We start from the raw sequence: 22,279 nt of genomic DNA, 5'->3' as shown, positions 1-22,279 counted from the left end.
CTCTCCAGTCTCTTCTGCTGCTCTGCTCTGGGCTTTGGGACCCTCCTGTTTAATACAGTAAAGGTTATGGTGGATGTTCCAACATGATTTTAATGTTCTTTTGTATAATTTCAAATCATGAGCAATGGTAGCCAGTTCGTTCGTTTATTTCTTGAGCAGTTCTCTTGGTGCCACAGGTGAAATTACTTAAGAAAAAAAAAAACGTTTTAATAATGTAGTGCTGTTCTACATGAAAGTGGTGTTTTTTAATACTAACCTTATCACTCAACTTGTGAAAGTTCAATAAAAATAAGCATTCAAGATCCACTTGAAACAGTGAGCATATGACGTACATCTCCAGCACTGCGTTAAGCTTCAGCTCAAATTTGTGTGCAAGTCTTGCAGTGGTTTTGTCTTTCAACTGTGCCATGTTGTTCTGCACCTGTCTGAGCTCATCATCTTTAGCCCGCAGTTGTCTGCGCAGATGGACACACGGTTCATCTGTATCACCATTGTTCATGCGCAGCTGTGCTTGAGATAAGATGCTCATTTCCTCAATGTGCTCCTTAGGTTTACACACAGCGGTAAACAAAACAGAGACATAAATCAAGATATTAATACATTAAAAAGAAATTTTGTTCACAGTTTTAGTTGCTTTACAATTAAAAGAGTATAAATTAAAATGCTATATAAATTACTATTAGATTTGTATTGTATTCTCATTATGATAATTATTATTTTAATTAGGGGCCAAGCACCGAAGGATCTTATGCACCTACTGAATCTGTTAGTTTTCTTCTTCTTCCGCTCTGGTTGTCTATGGCAGCCCATAGAACCACTTGCGGGAAAGTTATGAAATTTGGCAAACAGATAGAGAGCAGTCTCAATATTAACCATTGCAAATTTGGAGCAAATTTTTCCTCTGATTCTCTGAGTCGAACGCTTAACAAAATTACAATTTTTATAGGTCAAGATTTATCGCAATTTTGATTTTTTGAAAAATGTTGAAAATTTGGTTGAGATCATCTTCAGACAATGCTGGCAAAAAGTTATGATATACAAAAACGTTTTCGTAAAGTGTGTTTTCAAATTTGACAAAAATTTGGCACTCGGATAGAGGACAGTCATATCATTAAACACAGCAAATTGAAGTTTCTTATACAAACTCTCTAGTGCCACCAACAGGACAAATTTAAAAAATTTTTAAACTAAAAACCTAAAAAAAAAAATATCTAAAAGCAAAATTCTTTTTTCCTCTGATTCCATGGCTCATACAGAGTCAAATGTATACCAAAATTTACATTTCTACAGGTCAAGATTTTTCACAATTTTGAACTTTCCGAAAAATCTACTTTTATTAGTTCAATTTTCACTAATATTGCTTCAGATCACCTTCAAAACAATTTGCCTAATTTTCTTTATTTTAGTTTCGGGCTTTTTAGACTTGTTTGCAAAATAGTCTTATGTCCCTTATTTGTAAGTTACTTTGGCTTTGCATTTCCCCACATTAGGACCAGTGCACAATGTTTTAGGTAGAAGTCTCTTATACACGAACATACTGTATGTACTACAAATAAGTAAGCACACCTGTCTGATGAGTTCTTGTTTTCAGCAGCTAGGCCATTGTGTTTAAGTAACTCCTGCAAGCAAACACACTCGCTGTGTATGTCCTGCGCCCAGAGTTTGCTCAGCTGCTCAAGTCTGGCTGCTCTTCTCTTGTATTTTTGTTTTTTTCTCAGAGAGGGCTGTCCGCAGCTCCTGAAGTCCTTTTTAGACCGCTGCAAAGTTTGCTTCAGACATACCACCTCCTTCTCTGACTCCTGTAACAAGAAAACAGAAATTAACCAGAAAGAAATTCTATTTTGCATAAATAAAATGAAGCCTATGTTTAGAACAACTGAGATTTTTGAATTCTGACATTGTCTTAGATTTGCCTTAAATCTTATTTTGTAAAAAAACAAAAATAAATAAATAGTGAGAAAATCGTATTGTGAAATCAGTAATGTGAAATGTATCGCAACGTGAGTTAAGTGATTTGTTACATCCCTAGAAGCAATATATCAAATATATACTACCATGATGTATAGCTTTAAATACAAAAAAAATGATTTGCAAACAAAACAAAAGAGTCTGCTAATGCATAAACGATTCAAATTGGTTGAGACATGTTAAACCAATCTTGATACAGTTGGAGGAAGGAGTTTATATGAATCTATCTTGGAGGTGAAGTGACTGTCTTCAGAAAAGTTTAGATGGTATTTTCTTTTCATCTTGCCTCTGTATAATGCATATTAAAGTAGTGTCCATAAGCGCAGCGCTGCTTTGTTTACAGCAGTAACCAAGAAAATTATATATTTCTGCTGTTCCATAAGCGTTCCATAACTGCCAACTACTGTTTTTGTTTCGTTCAGATGTTTTATATAGTATAGTTTCAAAAAGCAAAGCATTCTAGTTTTGCTTCAAATTTCAAAATTATACAATCTAATCTTTGTTTGGATCATGATTAAAATGTTGTAGTTTACTCTAATATTAAATGCTGTTTAGATATAGATACAAAAAAGTATTTGCAAAAACAAAAGAGTCTGCTAATGCATAAATGTACTATACAATTAAAATAATATATTTATATATTTTTTTTACATATGGCCTTGACATGTTCTTGAGTCATTCTGTGAGATTCACTTATTTATTGTCTATTATTGAATATTTATTAATATAAATGTATTCAATGGAACCATAGCTGTTTTCATCTGTTTTACTTAAAAGTGTAAATGCAAAGAATAAAAAGACAGCTTCTGATACCACTTACTTTCCGAAGCTCAGTCACTTTACTCTGTAAGACCAGTGCATTCCTTCTCTCCTTCTCCACTTCTATTCTCCCTCTCCTCACTGCCTCCTCTATTTGCTGCTCCAGAGTCCCACGCTGCTCTTTAAGAGCCTCATCTCTCTGTTCCTCCCACTTCCTTTCCTCTCGTTTCACAGCCCTTCGAATCTTTTAGATCAAATGACATGAGATGCACTGGTTCTTAAGAGTGAACAAGAATTTAAACATGGGAGGGCAAAAATCCTTGATAAATCTGTCATCAGCACTTCAGAGTTGTTGTAAAACAGATAAACAGGAAGGAAACCTTTTCCTGAGTTTCTCTTTTGAGATCTTCTGCTTGCCTCCTCATCTTCTCCTCATGCTGCTCTAGAGCCTCTTTGAGTCTCTTTATCTCCTCATCTTTCATCTGAAAGAGAGAGAAATGAATGTGTATATAAGACTGCACTGCAGTCTTATCAGATATAAAGACAGCTGACCTGGATGCAGTTGTGTAAGGACTCCAGGCTCTGTTTGTGAGTCTGAGCTCGGTCACTGAGAGCAGCTGATCTCAACTCATCCGCCTGCTGATGCACCTGGATTCACACATTCAAACCAAATAGATTGGCATTATGTAAATGAATAATCTGTGATAAATCTCTCAGTAAATAAACCATATTACCTTTTGAAGCTCCACTTTGTGGCTTTTGGTTAACTGTAACGTCAGTTGCTCAATTTCTTGCACCTGAGAATGGATTGATAATCAGATGTAATAAACAATACTATGCCCAGCTAAAAAGACCAGCACATATTGTTCAGACTGGTTTAAGGTGACTAGTGATAATTTGATGCTGGTCTAACTGGTGAACCTGCATATCAATGTTTTCCAAAAACATAATCTTTCAGGATATAATGTAAAATGTGATTTATTTCTGTATTGGCAAAGCTGAATTGTCAGCAGCCATTAATCCAGTCTTCAGTGTTATATGATCCTTTAGAAATCATTCTAATATGCTGATTTAGTACTAAAGAAACACTTCTTATTGTTGAAAACAGTTCTAATAGTTCTAATAGTGCTAATTAATATTTTTGTGAAAACAGTGATACTTTCTTTGATTCTAGGATGAATAGAGATTAAAGACACTTTTGATCAATTTAATGCATCCTAAAAAAAAATCAGTCTTACTGTCTTGCTCTGTATTTCTCTCAGTTTAAAGCTGTGCTCCTCTTTCGGGAACAGAGCTCCTGAAGAAGGGCTTCCTTTGTTTCTTTGGTCCCCTGCAAAAGCAGCTCCTTCTGGGCAATGATTCACTCCAGCTCTCCAAAACGCTTCACTTGTTACTCTAGATCTTTTTGTAAAGATTGCACACATGTTGTACAGTTACTGAAATTGATCTGCAAACTGTATCAGCTACTGAAAACATTGTTATTGTAGATTTAAAAGAAGAAACAAAAGTGAGAACCTCCTTTATTTGTTCTTTTTCTCTGATCGTATCAGCCAGCTGCTCCTTCAGCTCAGTGCATTTCTGTCGGAGAGCCCTTCAGTCCTCCTCGCTCTGCCCCAGTTCCTGATTCACCTCATCCAGCCTCTGAGTGAGACAATGATAAAGTGACAAGTGACGTGACATACAGCCAAGTTTCTTGACCCATACTCAGAATTCATGCTCTGCATTTAACCCATCCAAAGTGCACACACACAGCAGTGAACACTGTACACTGACTACTCATCAATGAAGTATACTCTTAAAAATAAAGGTTCTGTACTGTGCTATGAAGAACCTTTAACATCTATAGAACCTTTCTATTACACAAAATGTTCTTTATAGTGGTAAAAGGTTGATTAAGATTGAGATTGATATTGAGATTATTAAAATGTTCTTTACGCTATGAAAAAAATAGTTGTTTTAAGAACTGTTCACTGAAAGGAAACACAGAATTGTTCTTCTATGGCATTGCTAAAGAAAATAAAAACCCTTTTGGAATACAGAAATGTAAATGAAAGTAAAAAGTGAATATTACATTTATATCTCATTTATTAGTAACTTTCTCCATGTTTCTAAATGTGACCCTGGACCACAAAACCAGTCATAAGTAGCACGGGTATATTTCAAAACGATCAATTTTTCTTTTATGCCAAAAATCATTAGAATATTAAGTAAAGATCATGTTTCATGAAGATATTTTGTGATAAATATATCAAAACTTATTTTTATATCATCAATATTTTTATTATTTATTTATTTTTTTGCACCCATTATTTATATATTTTCAATAACCCGATTTGTTTGCACCCTCAGATTTCAGATTTTCAAATAGTTGTGCCACATATTGTCCTATTATACCAAACCATACATCAATAAAAATCAAATTTAAAAAAATTACACAATAACTATAAATCTCATCCAAAAAAAAATTACCATTATGACTTGTTCATATTCACATGCAAAAAAATCTGAATGGGAAAATCCAAAAGCACAAGATCAGATAATAGACTAGAGGTAACTGCTTACTTCTCCTTGCTAAGTATGAGTACCTGAGGCTGGCAGGACCAATATTTCCTCTCTAAAGCATGTTGAGAAGTCCTCAGTGCAGACGCTGTCCATTGTGACATCATCCTCCTCGTTTCCCATCCCTGCCACCTCAGCATTTCTCCCAAGAAGCCTCTCCAGTCTCTAACAACACTGGACACGGAGCTCAAGCTGCCACTTTCCTCAGGACACCACACATCTGTAGCTGCGACGCCAAACTTTATCATCTCCATTGTCTGATGCTCTGTTTTGTCATCTTTGCCTTCTGATATTTTGAAGAGGAAATTATGATGGATTTTTAGAAGGCAGTAAAAAGAACACCAATAAACAGAAACTGTTTAGATTCTATAAAGTTTAAATTCTATTATGCTATAAAATAACATTAATGGAAGTAGAGGGTTTTTATTTGTATATTGCTATTTATAATTGCTAAGTTAAGCGTGGATAAAATATACAAGTAATTTCCATACAGTTTATCTGGTTGCAGTGACAAGCTTCACATGCTTACTGCTGATCAGTGTAATCATAGTAAAATCACGTAAATGGTGCATGAAGTATAAATTTGTAGGTGTAATATAGAAAAGCTTAAATGAGTTTGACTGACTAGATGACTGGCTTTGTAGAGCTCAAATGTCAAGCTACGCCTGTGCCTAATATTCATAACTGTTCTACTTTGGATAATGATTGGGTTATATGTTCAATTACATATGGGAAAAAATTGCATGGACTACCTGACTGAGTCCCGTCAAGGTTGGATGGTGTTTTATCATTGGTTGGAACAGTGCTCCACAAGCCTGTGTCTTTACTTACAGACTGACTCCGATCAAGATAGCCTGGAATATACAGAACATTAGGAAAACAACTGCATTTACAAATAATAAATAAATAAGATAAAATAAGATTAAATACATAGGACATAAAAAAACTCTACTAAAAATTCAATATGATTATTATTGCAGAAAAATGGTTCATGCTTACCCAAGAAAGGAAATTCATATCTCGTGGAGTTTGCTCCATGCATTTTGCTTTGGCTGTGGATCTATTGGTGGAATACAAAATCGGGACAAAATTTTACTCTGGCTATGACAAAAATAATACGCCATGCTTATCAATATTTCATCAGACTCTAAGTGCTTGACCTGTAGATGACTCAGTTGTGTGTCTATTACGTCCAGTAGTACATCACAGTGATCACGGGACAAAGCCAGAGGTATAACCCCGTAAACATCAACCTCCTCATCCACATCTGAGAAGAAAAGAGATATACAGCAGTTTGTACTACAGAAGATACAGGATAAGCATGAAAGGGAAATTTCGATGGTTTCTGACCTACAGAGAGCAGCTCATCTGTGTTTTTTCCAGATCTGTCATTTTCCATCATTGTTCTAAAATGAGAAAGTTCATTTCTGCATGAGAATGAAATATTAAACGTAGCTCTTTGGAATCTAAAGCATATGAGTTTAAATTAAAGTTGCCAGTTTTAAGGGGGGAGTTCATGGGTACGTGGTTACCTAGGATACGCAGCAGAAAGGGTCCCCAGCAAACACTAGGGACTCTTAAAGAACCTCATAAAGTCTAATAAACTACAACACTTCACAGATTTCATACGAGGATAATGCAAAGCTGCATATCTCACAATATGTGTATTTACTTATGCTAATTAACAGCAAGGTACATTTACAGTTTTTTTTTATTATTATTTTTTTACAGAAAAATTTACAAATACTTTTTCTCTCTTGCTGGGAAGAAAAACTACACACATAGTGCAGCATGGGTTTATTCGTAGCTCTCACTGAATTAACAGTAATTAAATCAGTTTTTGCTTTGTTTCAGAACTCTAAAACATTGGCCAGGTTTTTAAAATAGGGTTTTACACTTACATCAGTGTGTTTCCACTCGAAGTTTTCTCTAGAAACGGGTCTGATCAGCAGAAATTGGTTGACATGTACACATCCCCATCGCCCTCAGTGTCATGGCAACCACACACACCCACTAACTGCCTACTACAGGACTAGAAATTAGATTTGTTTTTGTTTGTGCGCAATGCAAAACTTTTTAATCAAATCTTTATATGTTGCTCAGTCAGTCAGTCACACACATCTGCTGTACATCTTATTTAACGCTTTCACAATGACAATGCTGGGGGATTTTTTAACCACACTCTGGCAACTCGTCCTCTCGCAAATATCGCGAGAGTTGTGGTGTTCGCGCTGACAGTGCAGTCAAACAAGTTTCCATCCTGATGATTAGCAATTTTATAACAGTGGGTGAATTTACAGTAGGTCGAATTTCGTTTATTTATTTTTTGTTCACACATTTAGTCGAACAAGGTCAGTACATACTTTTTTAGATTTATTGATGTTTAGTAAATTATAACTTTGAATTGTTATGCTAGCCAGCTAGCAGTGGTATAGTTGTTGGATATTGAGGTCAGCAGCCTGTATCTTTTCAAAGCTCAAATTCAAACAGTAACGCTACTTAATGTCCAACTAATATGATGTATCTTTGTCTGTCAACTGTTACCTGACTATTTACAATGGCTGCTCTTGAATAGTAAGCAGTTTAAATGTAGTAAATACAGCAAGATTATCGTAAAATCGTAACTTAGTTGGATCAGTGTAACATTGGTTATAAAAGAGAAACTCCAGGTTATTGTTATATTAGAGTGAACTAGCAAATTCATTATTAGAACCGATCCTGAACCTTCAGGTTTCCACAGCCACTCCGTTAAATGTCATTCAGATGGTCTGTGTGTTTATCAGGTGAAGTAGAAAATGGCCTCATATTTTGATGAGCATGACTGTGAGCCCACGAATCCAGAAGAACAGTACCGACAGAACGCCCTGCTGGAGCTTGCCAGGTAACTAGCACTACAGTGCCATCTAGACCAGGAGTATCAAACTCAGTTCCTGGAGGGTTGGAACAAAACTCTGCAGGACTAATGATATTGGCAACCTTTTTTAACAATTATGCGGCTATAGGTCTCTGATGCAGGGTCTTGACATAGACTCGGGTTCATTTGATTTGTCGGATTGGGACCAGCGCCTCCCGCCTCCTGCAGCCAAAGCCGTGGTTCAGAGTCTTCCTGTGGTCATCATCTCCCCTGAACAAGCAGGTGACAGACTAGTCATTCATAATCATCTGCAAACACATTCATAGAGGACATTACTGCAACGGGATAGCTGGTAATTAATTTACATGGATGTTTTATTGTGTTTGGAATTGGCAGCAAGTTTGAATGAATTAGAAGGTCTTGAATCCTTGGTGTCCATGACTGTCGTTCTTCTTGAGCTTTCCTCAAGATCTTTTTTCATTTGACAGATAAAGCACTGAAGTGTCCGGTGTGTTTGCTGGAGTTTGAGGAGCAAGAGACGGTGAGAGAGATGCCCTGTAAACATCTGTTCCACACGGGATGCATCATGCCTTGGCTCAGTAAGGTATGTTCAGTGGTTTTATCTTCTCTATGATCCTCCGGTTAGCAAAATGCATTCAGTTGATTAAAAGGGACAATAACAGTGTTTCATTTGTATTGTATTGTAAACTGTATTAATCAAACTCTCTATCAATCAAATCCTGAAGAAAACCTGGCAGTTTCCACAAAAAATATCGAGCAGCAAAACAGTTTTCAATGCTAATAACAATTCAATTTTGAAATATATTCAAACAGAAAACATTTACTTTAAATAATAATAATATTTCACAATAGAACTGTATTTTTGTTAAATAAATGCAGCTTTGGTGAGCATAAAAAACTTCTTTCAGAAACACGAAAGAATCTTACCAGCCCCAAACTTAGGTACGTGGATAATATTTCATGTTTGCCATAATCATAAGTGTTTCTACATAACATTACAGACCAATTCCTGTCCCTTGTGTCGACTTGAACTACCCACTGACAATCCAGACTATGAGGAGTTCAAAAAAGACAAGGTAAGACTTGAGATCTGTTTTCTGTTTAATGTCATTATTATTTCTGTAATTCGTTCATTGTATTCTTCTGTGACACCTTAAGAATATACCTGAGCATTTAAGTGTGTTTGTTTGTGTTTACAGGAACGGAGAAGGCAGAGAGAACACAGACTAGAGGATCTACATGGAGCCATGTACACATGACCTCAGCACCTTCAAGACTTGAATATGAATTCAGCTTTCAGTTTGATGGAAGTGAGCGTTTACCGCGCAGGGACCAGGCTTTAGAATGATTGCATTTGTGTGTACTTGAAAACAAAGTTTTTAATGTTATCACTTTTAAGACTGCTTTTGTATGGCTATGCACTGAGAACTGTTTGTATGGAACGGTAACGTAGCCCTATAGACATTTCTGATTTCATTAAACGTTTTAAATGAAGCAGTTGCTTTTTTGTTTTAGTGTGAAATTGTGTTTGTTCGCTCCGTGATTTCATATTCATTTGTTTTATTCCCTGAAGAGATTTCTTGCCTTTAAGTGCTGAAAAAATATTATTGTGCTGATAACCAATGCCATAGTTAATACAATAATTCATAGCATGTACAGTGGCACACTTGTCACTGTAGGCATGACTTTATCAGTGAACTCTACATTGCCCACTTTCCCAGTTAGGAAATGAAACCCTTCTTATGTAATATGGTAGACCTCTACCTCATGAAAAATGTATGTGATTTTTAGGTGTGTAAATTATTGCAATGATTCAACATGCTTGTACTGACTAATGATGGAGCAAAAACACACTCTGAATTCGTAAAATGTTAAACTGTCTTTTCCATATTTTTAAATAAAAAGTGAGCTTCTCTAACATAGTGTGTATTATTATTTCAGGTGTGTTGAATTTGTCTTTAAATGATCACAGACAGACGTACAGATACACTTGTTTATTTTCCATCAGATATTTTGGTAATTCAATATAAACCTCTGTCAAAGAAAATCATTGAAATTACACATAAATCGTACTCATTTACATAAGTAATTTATAAAAGAAAAATATTCTCTGCATGTTTTTATTTCGATTTTGGAGTGTGAACCTCACGTCTTTGTTGTGTTCTTAACAGACGCACTGTGTTGATAAAAATACTTTGATTACATCATTTAAAGGCATCAGAAAAATAACTTCTATCCAGACAACTGCTGAAACATCAACCATGTAACATCAAGAAAGAAACATCAATGAAAATATCTGACAGTGTTTCCTTTTGACTTTAAAATCTTTGACCAAGCCTTATGTGTTGAAAACAAGTCAGTTCAAATTGTAACATAAACATTTTGCTCTTAGGTGACCTATAAATGACTGATCTGCTATTCGGATAATATAAGATGCACTATTATGCATTGACAAATATTGCATGTAATTTATACCAAATGTTGCTAGGATATGGCAAAAAAGGCAATTAATGAGAAATGACATAAACATTGACTTTAGGTTCATATGCACATATTTTATATTACCCAAGATTTTATGCCCTCTTGTGTTTGTTTAAGCTTGACCCGTTATGTTACTGGACCTCTATGTGCAGTTTGGTTTGAGCTGAATGTATTTTGTAATGAGCAACTAATATTATATTTAATGGATGGTTTCAGTTGTACAGTGAAGCCCTGTGACTATTCCCTTGCATGAGTGGAATCAACAGAGATAAACATGTATGATGCCTAGAGACCACATCTAAATGTACAGTCTAATCATTGGCATGAAATCCATCAGTCCCATTGAAGGGCAGCAAACAAACAGACAATACCTGGCACATTTTTGTGTAAAATATAAATGTTAAAGCACAATAAATCTGGAGTCACTTTAAAAGCAATACGGACCCTTTGATTGACAGCCTGATAATACATCACACAAATACTACAGCAACATTAAGGCCACCATAACCACTCAACCCTCAGAAAGTTTAAAGATGGTTTCCTAGGTTCCAGCCTGGAAACCAATCAGTTTCATTCATATAATCGTTTCAAAATTTGTTAATATTGCAGTACTGTCATTTTCTTAGTGGCTATATGTCCTGCTACACACACAAAAAAACAATGAATCAAAGTTAATGAATTAAAGGCATACAGTACATATTTTGAAATGCATCCTTTGGCAACAGAAAAAAACAAACTGATGTGCTGCTTATGTAAAAAAAACCAGTTGGATTAGTTATGTCACTATGTAACTACACAAAATAATCTGCGAAGATATGCAAGAAAAAATTACAATGTAAAACGATGAATAGATGTGGCATTTTTCGAGTTGTTTTTATGGCCCGGCCTTGACAGAGAAAAAAAAAATATTTAAAAATATATATAAAAAGGTACATGTACAGTCAGTATGAATATACTTATTCTACAACTAATCAACTGACCAGGAAGGCAAGGATAGAGGTGGTGTCACCTTACATCACTTCCTCCTGCTTGAAATGAAAAACAAAACCCACCTCATCAGAGACTAAAAGCAAGCATAAAACAGAAGCAAGCCAGCATAACAAAACATTTACCCACTGCATCATTAAAAAGGCCACCAATACAAAAAAAGGGTGAATGACACGTAATTTCATAAGTTAGATTTAAATTATATAATGTACTTTTTTTCCAATTCCAAAATAAAAGGTGCTCAAAGGCTATAGTTTGATCCGTATCTTAGACATTCACGTTACAAAAATGATAATACTCTGATCCCGATAGTCTGCAATTCCAAATAAAAGTGAAAAGAACTTAAATCAAAATTCATTCATTGTGTTACGTGCAAATCATCCATTTGCAACAATATGTGTGTGGGCAAACAGCAGCAGGCTCTAAAAGAGATACCCCTGAACCATTTGTGCAGCGTAAAAATGTACCCCATCGCCCAGTGCAACTATTCTAACCTCACAAACCATTGGATCTGTGCTAACAACAACCTTAAAGTGGAACTAAAATCCCTGTTCCTTAAAACAAATGCTCATTCTGTCCTTCTCACCTAAAAACAACCCAAACAGAAGCTTCTCGCAAGGCTTAACAGGAAAAAAAAAAAAAAAAAAACAAATTTATCAGATGAAACTTAAAATCTGAAATGAAAGTCACACCTGTAAACCCTATTAAACTGCCTCGACTCCAGACTGGACGGTTTCTCTAAATGACTTTAATCTCATTTAAGCCCAAGTGTGGTCTTAAATGCAGGGTGCATTATTGTGAGGCTTCCTACCTGGCAGTATGTGACCGCATGTGCTGATGTGTTTAAAGCATTGCGATGTTCTCAGGAGTGCAGTTCAGATGGGTGGAGGTGCTGCTTCCTCCGGGAGATTTCAAACCTTTTGTGGTGGCGCCTACCAGGGTGTCTGCTTGGACATCGTCTCCGATCATGATGCCGGGTCCGTGCAAGAGGTTCAGCTGGAGGCCGGCCAACATGGTCTCGGTGGTGACGGTGCCGAACTCGTAGGTGAAAGTCCCGTAGAACACGAGGATGACTACAGTGAAGACCCACTCACAGATGGCTGCTGCATGTTGTAAAACAAAGCTCTCATGGATGAAGAATATCCCACCTGAGAGGAACCATCAAGGATTCAACCGTATTCAAAAATGAAAGCTTACAAGGCACAGCGGCCCACTAAGGAATTAAAGGGACAGTTCATTGAAAAATGAAAATTTTTAAACTCTCAAGTTGTTCCAAACCTGCATGAGTTTCTTTCTAGTTTGAAGAATGTGGGTAAGCTGGTCTCCATTCTACAGTAAGGCTACTGAAGTCAATAGAGGCTTTCACACCAGGAAGAACTAGCCACCAATCCCAAGAAGTTAATTTTCCCCAGGGGAATTTTCCTGGTTGCACCATTCTACAACATCAACAACCGGAGAATGGATGACAGAGAAGTGGCTGGACTTTGGAGTCATTTGTCACTGTTTTTCATGTTTGTAGAGTAAGTATGAGGCTATGTTCCAGTCCATTTTTTATGCCCTACAATAGTTGGTTTATTGTTTACATTTTCCCCCTTACATATTTGTTGGGTGCAGCATTCCATTTGTATACAGATATGCTTGGGCTGTTATATATATTTCTGTATTATAGAGTTGTTTGGGTTGGGGATTAATTAAGCGCAATCTGCGATGACGTCATAATCGTGTTGCATTGTGGTCTATAGAGTGGCCTGAATAAAGCACACTCGCTCCCTCAGTCAAAATCGAGGGGTGGAGGGTCCATCTGTCCATATAAACTTCCCTTGTCCATTTCCCAAAGTGAAACACACTTCAAAATAGCAGCAGGGATTCCCCCAAGGGGAAGTGCTTAGGGAAGTTCGCAAGTGTGTTTTTAAAAGTGGAGTGGATCAGTGAGCAGAACACAGCTCTTTAAAAATAGCCGGTGTCAGCATGTGCCAGTATGGCATGAATTCAGTTAATCCGTATACACTTATGCTACATTGTAACTCCTCCTGGGTTAGTCTGAAGTAGGAGCTAATTTATTCACCCCAAAATTTGTACCTATATCTAACATCATTCCCACGTCCCAGGGTGCAAACACGCCAAAAAACGTGTACTTCCACCAATAGTTATGAGAGCTATGAAGCTCCTAATAAGGACTTGATTACCAAGGTTTGGAACAACTTGAGGGTGAGTTAATGATGACAGAACTATCCCTTTAACTTACTTAAAGCCATGGATTATTTATATGGAGATACTGGTTAATTAGCTTATCTCATAGTTACATCACCCAGCAACCCTTTAGCTAGCCATCCCCTTTTCCTCCGGTTGGGGAAAAAAATATTCATAAATCATTGATGAACACAGCAGCGATAAAGCAGGAAGGCCGGGAGACTCCAGCAGGGCTCATCCATCTCCTCAACAACATTAACACCAAAGCAATTAGATTATACCTCCACTATTGTATATGAGTCAGGGGCTTCATGATCGTGACCAGAAACTCAGCAGGAAGAGAAACAGATAAAAGCTCAGTGCTACGCCTTACCTTGCACTGATTTTGTCATGCTTGGATAGTTCATCAAAAATGGCAATTCTGTCATCATTTACTTATCCTCATGTCGTTAAATCCTGTAGAACTTAAATGAAGAATATAAAAGGTGTATTTTTAAATAACGTTGCTCTTTTCCATGCAATAATGTTGAATGAGTAGCTTGCATATACACTAAGAGTATCATAAAACCACCCCATGCAAACCGTGCATATACCGTAAGTCTTCTGAAACCATACGATAGCATGAATTTAAAGTTGTAACAGATCTTGGCTTCCTTATTGTGACGTACATCCAAGGGCGATGGATTATCAGATTTTGTTCTTTTGTTTGGATATTTTCAATTAATCTGCCGATCCATTTAATAAAACTAAACTCTTAATTCGACTGACCTGGTTCTTGAGTTCAACTCACTGACTCAATGATAAGGTCACAGATGTAAACGTATCATCAGTGTCAATTCATATTGGTATGTTCCTCAAACAAAGCTATTTAATATTACATATTAAACATATATATGCATTTGTGTCCTTTTTGAATCTTAATGGAACAGTTCACCAAAAACGAAAATTCTATCATCATTTACTCAACTTTATGTTGTTCCAAACTATTCTTTCTTTCTTCATTGGAATAGAAAAGAAGATACTGATACCCAAACAGTTTTGGTTGCATTAGCTTCCATTCAGTTTTGAATGACATGAGGATAAAGTTGTTTTCATTTTGAGTGAACATTACCTTACAATTGCACATAGGTGAAATTATAGACAAATAAGCAATCCATATCAAGAAAAATTATAAACACACTTATTCATTGTTTCCAGTCATACTCAACAAGGAAGGATACTGAGCACCAGTGTGATGAGAGCACCAGTAGCCAGTGCCACACGCAGATGAGCCATCCAGTAGTCCAGAGCTGTGACAGCCACCCGGTAGGTCAGCAAACACTGCAAACACACGAACAGAATGCCTGCTGGGAAGGCGGCGCCCGCACCTACATAGTGAAGTGTTTTAGCGTGGTCCACCTAGTCAAAAAGCAGTAGAGTGCTATTCAAGAAATAATAAATCGAAGCATTGAAAAAACAAAACAAAACAAGGACTTTTGAAACATGATGACATCTTGACTTGTGACATCTAACCTAGAAAAAGTGGACTGAAAAACACTGCAAACTTTGTCTTCTTACAACAAGAAACTTGCCTTTTGCACACTCAGCATATGGATGGAACTGCTATTAAGGTTGAGGGAGTAAAATGCCCTCTAAAATCCATTCTGAAGAATGAGATGGCTGCATGAATGGATCAATACTAATCACTTTGAGAACATCAGCCTTTCTGAAACACTCTGATGTTGATCAACGCATCAGTCTGATGCAATGAATTTATGGCCGGTGAAAAGACTAAGGGTGAAGCGTCAGCCCTTAATATCTCCTCACGGAGCACTAACAGATGCCCAAATGCTTGTTACCATTTTTGGTTTCAGTGATGTGAATGGTGAGTGGGGCAGTCCACTATGAGCTACTATGAGATGTGTTTATCAGATGATAATCATACATGGAACTGTGCTTAGGCAGAATTGTGTGACTGACCTGGAAGTTGCCCACCATGACCAGTCCCACAGCATTGGTGCATCCAGACACAAGTCCACTGGTGTTGAGCCAGCAGTGGTTCCTGTGCTCGATGATCTGAGCATACCGTAGCAGACACACCAACACCACTACACATAAAAACAAAACAGGAACACTAAGTAAAGCATCCAGACTATTTCACAAGCATGCAACTTGTGGTTACAAAGTTCCTTTTTGTTTTGTTTCTGTTCATTTTTGTTCCATAGTGTATAACATTTGAACACTAAGGATTTCATTTCATTAGATAACAAAATATAAAATCAAGTAGCATCTACTAAAAGCTGATGCTAGAATTTTTCTCATGATCCACTTTAGTTTGAAAGTATCCAAATACATCAAATAGTATTCAAAAATAATTAAACTCATCAAAAGTGAAACTAAAAACTTTTAATGCTACAAAACATTAGATTTCAAAGATATGCTGTTATTTTGAACATTCTTTTCATCTAAGAATCCAAAAAAATGGTTTATACATAATATTAAACAGCAAATCTGTTTTCAACATTGATAATGAAAAGAAATGCTTCTTGAGCACCAAACCAACACATTACAATTAGTGCTGTCAAATGATTAATCACGATTAATCACATCCAAAATAAAAGTTTTTGTTTACATAATATATGCGTCTATGCTGTGTAAATTTATTATGTATATATAATTACAAACACATGCATGTATACATTTAAGAAAAATATGTTATGTTTATATATTAAATATATTTATATATAATATAAAATATAAGAATATAAATATATAAATGTATATACACATGTAAATATTTTCAAAATATTTACTGTATGTGTCTGTATTTATATATACATAATAAATATACACAGTACACATACATATAGAATGTAAACAAAAACTTTTATTTTGGATTCGATTAATCACGATTAATCATTTGACAGCAATAATAACAATGACTTCTGAAGGATCATGAGAATTTACCAGCACAGGAATAAATTAAATTCTAAAATATATTAAACAGAAAAGTAATTTTAAAATGTAATATTTCAAAACATTAGTTTTTACTGTACATTTAATGAAAAATATGAAATTTTGATAAAAAAAAAAAAATTCTTTCAAAAATCCCAAACTTTTGAAAGGCAATGTTCAAACCCAAAGGTTGAGCTACATATACGTACATATTTAACTTAGATTTTGTTCCGTAATGCAAATGCATTCACACATTTTTTAACCATGTCTTTAGTGTCCAAATACTTTTTTCTACACAAATCTTATGGTTTTTATTTCCATTTATAAAATTTCTTTTAAGGTTATAGTGTGGTGTATAAAAGTTTGTAATAACACCCCCGATTTCTGTCAGATGACAGCCAACCTTCAACAAGACAAGGACAATCAAACCCCTAATCACACAATCACAACATATCAGCTCACTCATAACACAACACATAATGAAGCAACACAGGGAAACATCCATTTGTGATGACGCAATAAGGAGCATGTCTGCAAGTCTCATGCAGGTATCTGTTTTTGCGACACCTCTGCCACTCTGAATGCTGAATGCTTCCATTCATGCTTTTGTTCTCCGTTATTTGATATGTCACTGCCGGTGTAGAATATGCGGAATATGAGAACAAGCAGTCTTACCCATGAAAGCTCCCACATTACCAATGAGACTGAACAGACAGCTCTCGGGAGGGAAAGATCCACATTTACTGAATCAAAGTGAAGACAAAGACACTGTTAGATCACGCTGGAAATAAACACAGACTTGAAATAAAGGGAAAATGCACATGACTACCTGATGAGGGGGATGTCTTGAAGGGTGCAGCATGTTTTTGGGAAGCCCGGCTTGGCTGTTTCCTCTGTGCATGTTACATTGTATGACCTTTACAAAAAACAGCATTGATTATCAAATTACATAAACATCACACGCTTTAAACAGACTGAGGGGCTGTTTACACGACAACATTTTCAGCTAAATACTGGAAACTTTTTATGCATTTTGCCAGTGTGTTTACATGACAACACAGTTTTGGGGACTGAAAATGCATATTTTTGAAAACAGGTTTCAATGTGCAAGTTTTTTAAAACGCCACTGTTATCGTTTCCATGTAAACACCCAAAATGAGAATCTTTGAAAATGGCGACGTCATGCGCGTGCATAGTACGTGTTGGGTATGTAGACATGCGCAGTATGTGTCGATTTTAAAGGCAAGCGCAAACAAACATAGGCCTACACAACAATGGCGGAGTACATGGTAAAGTTTGTTAACGCTTCTTCGGCAAAGTGTGGATTTACTTCACCAATATTACAACCAACAGCGGATACACCTCATATACAACATATAATCGTCACTTCCCTACAGGTACTTGTTTACTAACAAGGTGACAGCGCCAACTACTGGCCTGGCATACGTAATAAAACGTTTTTGGCCGTTTTCGCGGATATGTGTAAACGCAAATCATTTTGAAAATGTTGTCGGGTATACGTGAAACTTTTTTAAAAATTCAAGGGAAAAGCTTTTCAGTTTTTGACTACATCGTTCGCATGTAAATATAGCCTATGAGAAACAAGCCCAACTTACCAGTTTTCGACAGGACAAACATGGTGGTTCATTACAGCCATAGCATATCTGAGGACACAGTAAAACAACACTATTGTATGTGCTTGCAATTTTATATATTTTAATATAAAAACAATTTTACAAAACAAATTATAATTAATGCATTTTAAGATGGATTGGTATCATGGGTTGCAGAATATTAAAACTCACACTATCCATATCCCGGTGATAGAAAAGGCAGCCAGGCTGACAGGCAGGCATATGACAGGCAGTATGACAGCCAGTCATTCATTGGCAATTGCAATTTTATATATTTGAATTTGTATATATTTGTTTAAAAACTATTTGACGTAACAAATTATAATTAATGCATTTTAAGATGGATTGGTATCATGGGTTGCAGAATATTAAAACTCACACTATCCATATCCCGGTGATAGAAAAGGCAGCCAGGCTGACAGGCAGTATGATCCAGGCAGTCATTGGTCTGACAGTGACGCCAGTCTGTCCCAAGCATGAGGGGGAGGAACACAGAGGGCTGGCAGGGTGAGACACAGGGGGGATGACAAGGGGGCACTGACATGCAAGGACACACAGGGAGGGGACATGAGAGGAGGAGAGGGATGCCACGCTGGTCCTTCCTTCTGGCTGCCAAATCCAGGCCTAATCAGTGTTTTCAGGAAACAAAGGAGGTGAATAGTGGAGAGAGAATTAGACAAACCATTTTAGAAATGTTTCAATTGAAATAACCACTTTAACGTCATGGAACAGAATTTGCAATCTATATTACTTCCATAATGTGACATTTTGCAAAGCGAGACAGAATGTTCAAGAAAACAAAAATGTCAGTGGAAAGAAAAGGTCAAAGGATGAGGAATTGGTGACATTGGCCATAAAAAAGTGCTTTCAGGGTGGAGCAAGGTATTACAATTTGATGAATTATTACTACATTACTTTTTAATAGAATCATGTGCACGGATAAATCATTCCAAAAATTAAGAGCATGAACGTGCATTAAAGTCAAATAGCCTTCCTGATAATGTTCGGGGCTCAGACACACTCTCTCTGTTTAAATCTAGATTAAAAACACACCTCTTTGGCCAAGCATTCAAATAATGCATCTCATAATTTTGGACTGCAGTTATATCTGATCAAATGTGCATTATTATTCTTTAGCTTGGGTTAAACAAATTAATTTTACTTGGCTGTAACAGCAGCTACGGTAATTATGTCCCTATTTGTTTCTCTCTGCTTTGCCACGGGATTTACATCCCGTGGTAACTAGGATTTACACAAGCTCCAGTCTGGATCCAGAACACCTGAGAAGAGATGATGCCAGCCCCTCAGAGGACCTCAGATGATGCTAACCCAGAGACAACATACAGAACTACCACATTTTGCTATAAGTTTGATTGCATAATTGCTGTTAATAGTGTTAATCGCCTGTTTGTTTACGTCTTTTTATAGATTTTTTCTGAACATTTCTGCCATATGCACATGAACTGACAGTCACCACTGATAAGCTACTACTAAATATTGTAGAAACTTAATTTTCTGTAAAGTTGCTTTGTAATGATTTGTATCGTAAAAAGCGCTATACAAATAAACTTGAATTGAAAACTTGAATTGAATTAAAGTCACAAAGAGACAGAAGTAGCGACAGATATTTTCTTTCATGTGGTGAGGAACATCCAAAGCGCAACGGGTTACCGAAAAGTAAAAAATGAAGGGCGGCATCTTATTTCTATCTGGTTGCTGATTGGATGAAATGCTTGTAGTCACTTGTAAGAAAAGGATGGGGTTTAAGAGGACTACAAGATTGAAGAAGTCCAGCATACGTCACTAGAAAGAAATCTGTCGCTTCACTCAAAGGTCCAGTTATTTTCTGGTTTAAAATTATTAAATCAAAATAATAAATAAAAAAAAGAAACCAATGCATAAGATCAGAAAACAGAAAAGGTAGAGCAGCAGAAAAAAATGTTCATGCACGAGTATTAGTTGTCAGTCTTAGTGTTTTTAGTGCTTGATTCAACTTGCAATTTGCCCTTTTGACCCATTGATTAAGTATCTAAAAACACTTCTAGTCCAAAGTCAATTCTGCAGTTTGAGTGTGTGTGCAACAGTGAGCTTTGTTATAAAAACATAAGCTTTTCTGGAATTCTCAAACACATGACTGCCACATGATGCTGTCTGAAAACATGGGAAGCAACACTGATGAGTGGTTGACCACTAATGAGCTGTGGTACAATGACTACAATGCTGTCTAGACAGGCAGCCCACTAGGTTTTCAAGCATATATGTAATCAGAAAATCTAAGCCTTATTTTAATATACAGTACACTAAATGCATCAGCACATAAAAGGCTGCCACTGATGATAGGTGAAGAATGTGCTGCTGTGCTCGTGTCACTCATTTGCATTAGTTCAAACTAAAGTGTCATACAGGTGGCCTTCGTTGATCTCACTGTATCTTTTGTATAACCAAACAGAGTTAGCAAACCTTCTGGTTCGTTTCTAAATGTACCGTCGGATTGTTTCAATTCTCGTGTAGCAGCAATTACGTGTTCACTAGCAATAAAGCTAACGTTGGCTGTGTTTTGAAACCTTGTGCGACTCCTTCCTAGACAGCATTTCGGAAAACAATCAAACGCAGCTGAGATGTCCCAAAATGTTGTCTAGGTAGGCAGCTCACTCGGTTCTGAGACCGCTACAGAGTCCACCAAAATCTTGAAACGACTGCTGCCGAAGAAAAAGCGAATTCCTTATTGCTTGTAATTGAGTTCTAACGATGACACTAATATTTGTGAATATTTTATGTTTAACAAGCAGACAAGACGTTCATATTACATACCTTAAGCCCTGCTACTCCCTGCTTCCAACCTCACGCAACCTTGGTTGTCGCTTTAAGATAAGGCACTTACTAAAGCTGCTCCTCGCGCCTCACTGTAATTGTAGTTCTTCGTGCATTTAAAAAGAATGCGTTGCAAGCTGTCGTAATAATTCGCTGGACTACTTCACCCACAATGCCAATGTACGGCGGCCGAGGGGGTTCGAAAGAAATCGTCAAGATTGGTAATACAGCGACGTTCTCTGGTAACTGCAAGAAAAAAAATGACTTGAGATGTCCAAGTATCCATGTTTCCTTATGTATCTAATATTTACTGGCCAGAACAATGATTTTCCTTGTTATAACCATGGTACAAAGAGGACATAAAAGTAATAACATGCCTGTCCATTTAGGCTGTCATGTTGCTGTGCCAAGAAGTTTTGTCATAGCTATAACATTTTATGATTCAAAAAAGAATTATATTGAGATCGAGCTTGCATTGTTGTGTTTTGTTTATAATAAGGTAATTTATTAAAGCATATTTATTGTTTCAGTGTTTATTGTGTCTGCCTAAATGCAGCAAATCCCTTTTTATACTTAATAAGATGTCATCAATACAGCCAGAAGAAAATTAATAAGGAGAACTTGTTCTTCTATTGCACTGTGTAATTGAGTATACAGTACGACTAATACACCTAATCATAACTGGGTCAGAAGAACTGCTTTTAAAATGTTCTCTAAATTTACGTTTCATTACACTCTTTGGAAACGCAGAATAGAGAAACATCGAGAAGATTAAATCCAACTAATTTACGATCATGGTCATAAATGAACTGACTAACTTTAATGAAATTTGAAAGGTAAGTAATAATGCACAGTATAAGGGAAATGTAATTATAAAACTTTCTTTTGTAGTGTTTGGGTTTTAAAAATGTGTTTTTTTAGACTACATACAATTGTCCTTGTCTAAATAACTCAAGTTAATTTTCTCAAATAAATGTAATTTAATTTAGAACTAGCTTCACATTCTGGGCTTTAAAAATGTCACATGTCCCTAGATGGCAGCAGACCACAATCAGTCACAAGACGAGAGAAACGAACACAG

The 22,279-nt window shown here is 36.4% G+C and overlaps 4 protein-coding genes across 10 annotated transcripts; 1 reads left to right on the top strand and 3 right to left on the bottom strand.

Moving 5' to 3' along the window:
* Positions 1-2,497: 2,497 nt before the first annotated feature.
* Positions 2,498-4,151, bottom strand: LOC109065610 (golgin subfamily A member 6-like protein 7). The gene is made up of 6 exons (XM_042723390.1): positions 3,966-4,151; positions 3,462-3,524; positions 3,280-3,375; positions 3,108-3,209; positions 2,789-2,971; positions 2,498-2,515 (listed from the first exon to the last, which is right to left on the bottom strand). The coding sequence occupies exons 1-6, from the start codon at positions 4,149-4,151 to the stop codon at positions 2,498-2,500; spliced, it is 648 nt and encodes a 215-aa protein (XP_042579324.1).
* On the bottom strand, positions 3,993-7,326 carry LOC122137435. The gene is made up of 8 exons (XM_042723940.1): positions 7,188-7,326; positions 6,637-6,692; positions 6,447-6,553; positions 6,286-6,346; positions 6,039-6,140; positions 5,313-5,572; positions 4,243-4,368; positions 3,993-4,128 (listed from the first exon to the last, which is right to left on the bottom strand). Exons 2-7 carry the CDS (start codon positions 6,686-6,688, stop codon positions 4,321-4,323), a joined length of 630 nt encoding a protein of 209 aa, XP_042579874.1. The 5' UTR covers positions 6,689-6,692; positions 7,188-7,326; the 3' UTR covers positions 3,993-4,128; positions 4,243-4,320.
* Positions 7,327-7,461: 135 nt separating this feature from the next.
* Positions 7,462-10,079, top strand: LOC109065593 (E3 ubiquitin-protein ligase RNF181). Of its 3 annotated transcripts, none has more exons than XM_019082565.2 (6): positions 7,462-7,585; positions 8,070-8,167; positions 8,289-8,422; positions 8,629-8,744; positions 9,163-9,237; positions 9,361-10,079. In XM_019082565.2, the coding sequence occupies exons 2-6, from the start codon at positions 8,082-8,084 to the stop codon at positions 9,418-9,420; spliced, it is 471 nt and encodes a 156-aa protein (XP_018938110.1). In that variant the 5' UTR covers positions 7,462-7,585; positions 8,070-8,081; the 3' UTR covers positions 9,421-10,079. The 3 variants fall into 3 exon arrangements, with proteins under 3 accessions (XP_018938110.1, XP_018938111.1, XP_018938113.1); XM_019082566.2 differs by having other exon boundaries at positions 7,501-7,637; XM_019082568.2 differs by having other exon boundaries at positions 7,511-7,570.
* Positions 10,080-10,140: 61 nt separating this feature from the next.
* LOC109065578 (transmembrane protein 150A-like) lies at positions 10,141-21,350 on the bottom strand. 5 transcript variants are annotated; one of them, XR_006154831.1, is made up of 10 exons: positions 21,199-21,349; positions 18,767-19,011; positions 18,370-18,417; positions 17,583-17,669; positions 17,429-17,496; positions 15,779-15,906; positions 15,040-15,217; positions 12,441-12,777; positions 11,623-11,670; positions 10,141-11,528 (listed from the first exon to the last, which is right to left on the bottom strand). XR_006154831.1 is itself a non-coding variant. In XM_042723936.1 (9 exons), the coding sequence occupies exons 2-8, from the start codon at positions 18,829-18,831 to the stop codon at positions 12,473-12,475; spliced, it is 879 nt and encodes a 292-aa protein (XP_042579870.1). In that variant the 5' UTR covers positions 18,832-19,011; positions 21,199-21,350; the 3' UTR covers positions 10,141-11,667; positions 12,441-12,472. The 5 variants fall into 5 exon arrangements, 2 of the variants coding, with proteins under 2 accessions (XP_042579870.1, XP_042579869.1); XR_006154832.1 differs by having other exon boundaries at positions 11,623-11,667; XR_006154830.1 differs by having other exon boundaries at positions 11,623-12,777.
* Positions 21,351-22,279: the final 929 nt, after the last annotated feature.

This window comes from Cyprinus carpio, chromosome B5 (assembly GCF_018340385.1).
Source record: "Cyprinus carpio isolate SPL01 chromosome B5, ASM1834038v1, whole genome shotgun sequence".
In the NCBI taxonomy this organism is placed as follows: Eukaryota; Metazoa; Chordata; class Actinopteri; order Cypriniformes; family Cyprinidae; genus Cyprinus; species Cyprinus carpio.
The sequence above is the reverse complement of the archived record's forward strand: the minus strand, read 5'-3'. Positions and strand labels throughout refer to the sequence as shown.

Coding starts and splice junctions, on each gene's coding strand:
- LOC122137435 (XM_042723940.1), bottom strand. CDS start 6,688: ATGATGGAAAATGACAGATCTGGAAAAAACACAGATGAGCTGCTCTCT. Junction 6,554..6,636: donor AGATGAGCTGCTCTCTGTAG/GTCAGAAACCAT, acceptor TTTTCTTCTCAG/ATGTGGATGAGGAGGTTGAT. Junction 6,347..6,446: donor CACAACTGAGTCATCTACAG/GTCAAGCACTTA, acceptor TTCCACCAATAG/ATCCACAGCCAAAGCAAAAT.
- LOC109065593 (XM_019082565.2), top strand. CDS start 8,082: ATGGCCTCATATTTTGATGAGCATGACTGTGAGCCCACGAATCCAGAA. Junction 8,168..8,288: donor GCCCTGCTGGAGCTTGCCAG/GTAACTAGCACT, acceptor ATGCGGCTATAG/GTCTCTGATGCAGGGTCTTG. Junction 9,238..9,360: donor AGGAGTTCAAAAAAGACAAG/GTAAGACTTGAG, acceptor TTGTGTTTACAG/GAACGGAGAAGGCAGAGAGA.
- LOC109065578 (XM_042723936.1), bottom strand. CDS start 18,831: ATGACTGCCTGGATCATACTGCCTGTCAGCCTGGCTGCCTTTTCTATC. Junction 15,218..15,778: donor TCATGGTGGGCAACTTCCAG/GTCAGTCACACA, acceptor CTTTTTGACTAG/GTGGACCACGCTAAAACACT. Junction 12,778..15,039: donor TCTCATCACACTGGTGCTCA/GTATCCTTCCTT, acceptor GGTTCCTCTCAG/GTGGGATATTCTTCATCCAT.
- LOC109065610 (XM_042723390.1), bottom strand. CDS start 4,151: ATGTGTGCAATCTTTACAAAAAGATCTAGAGTAACAAGTGAAGCGTTT. Junction 3,376..3,461: donor ACAAAGTGGAGCTTCAAAAG/GTAATATGGTTT, acceptor GTGTGAATCCAG/GTGCATCAGCAGGCGGATGA. Junction 2,972..3,107: donor AAAGAGAAACTCAGGAAAAG/GTTTCCTTCCTG, acceptor TTGATCTAAAAG/ATTCGAAGGGCTGTGAAACG.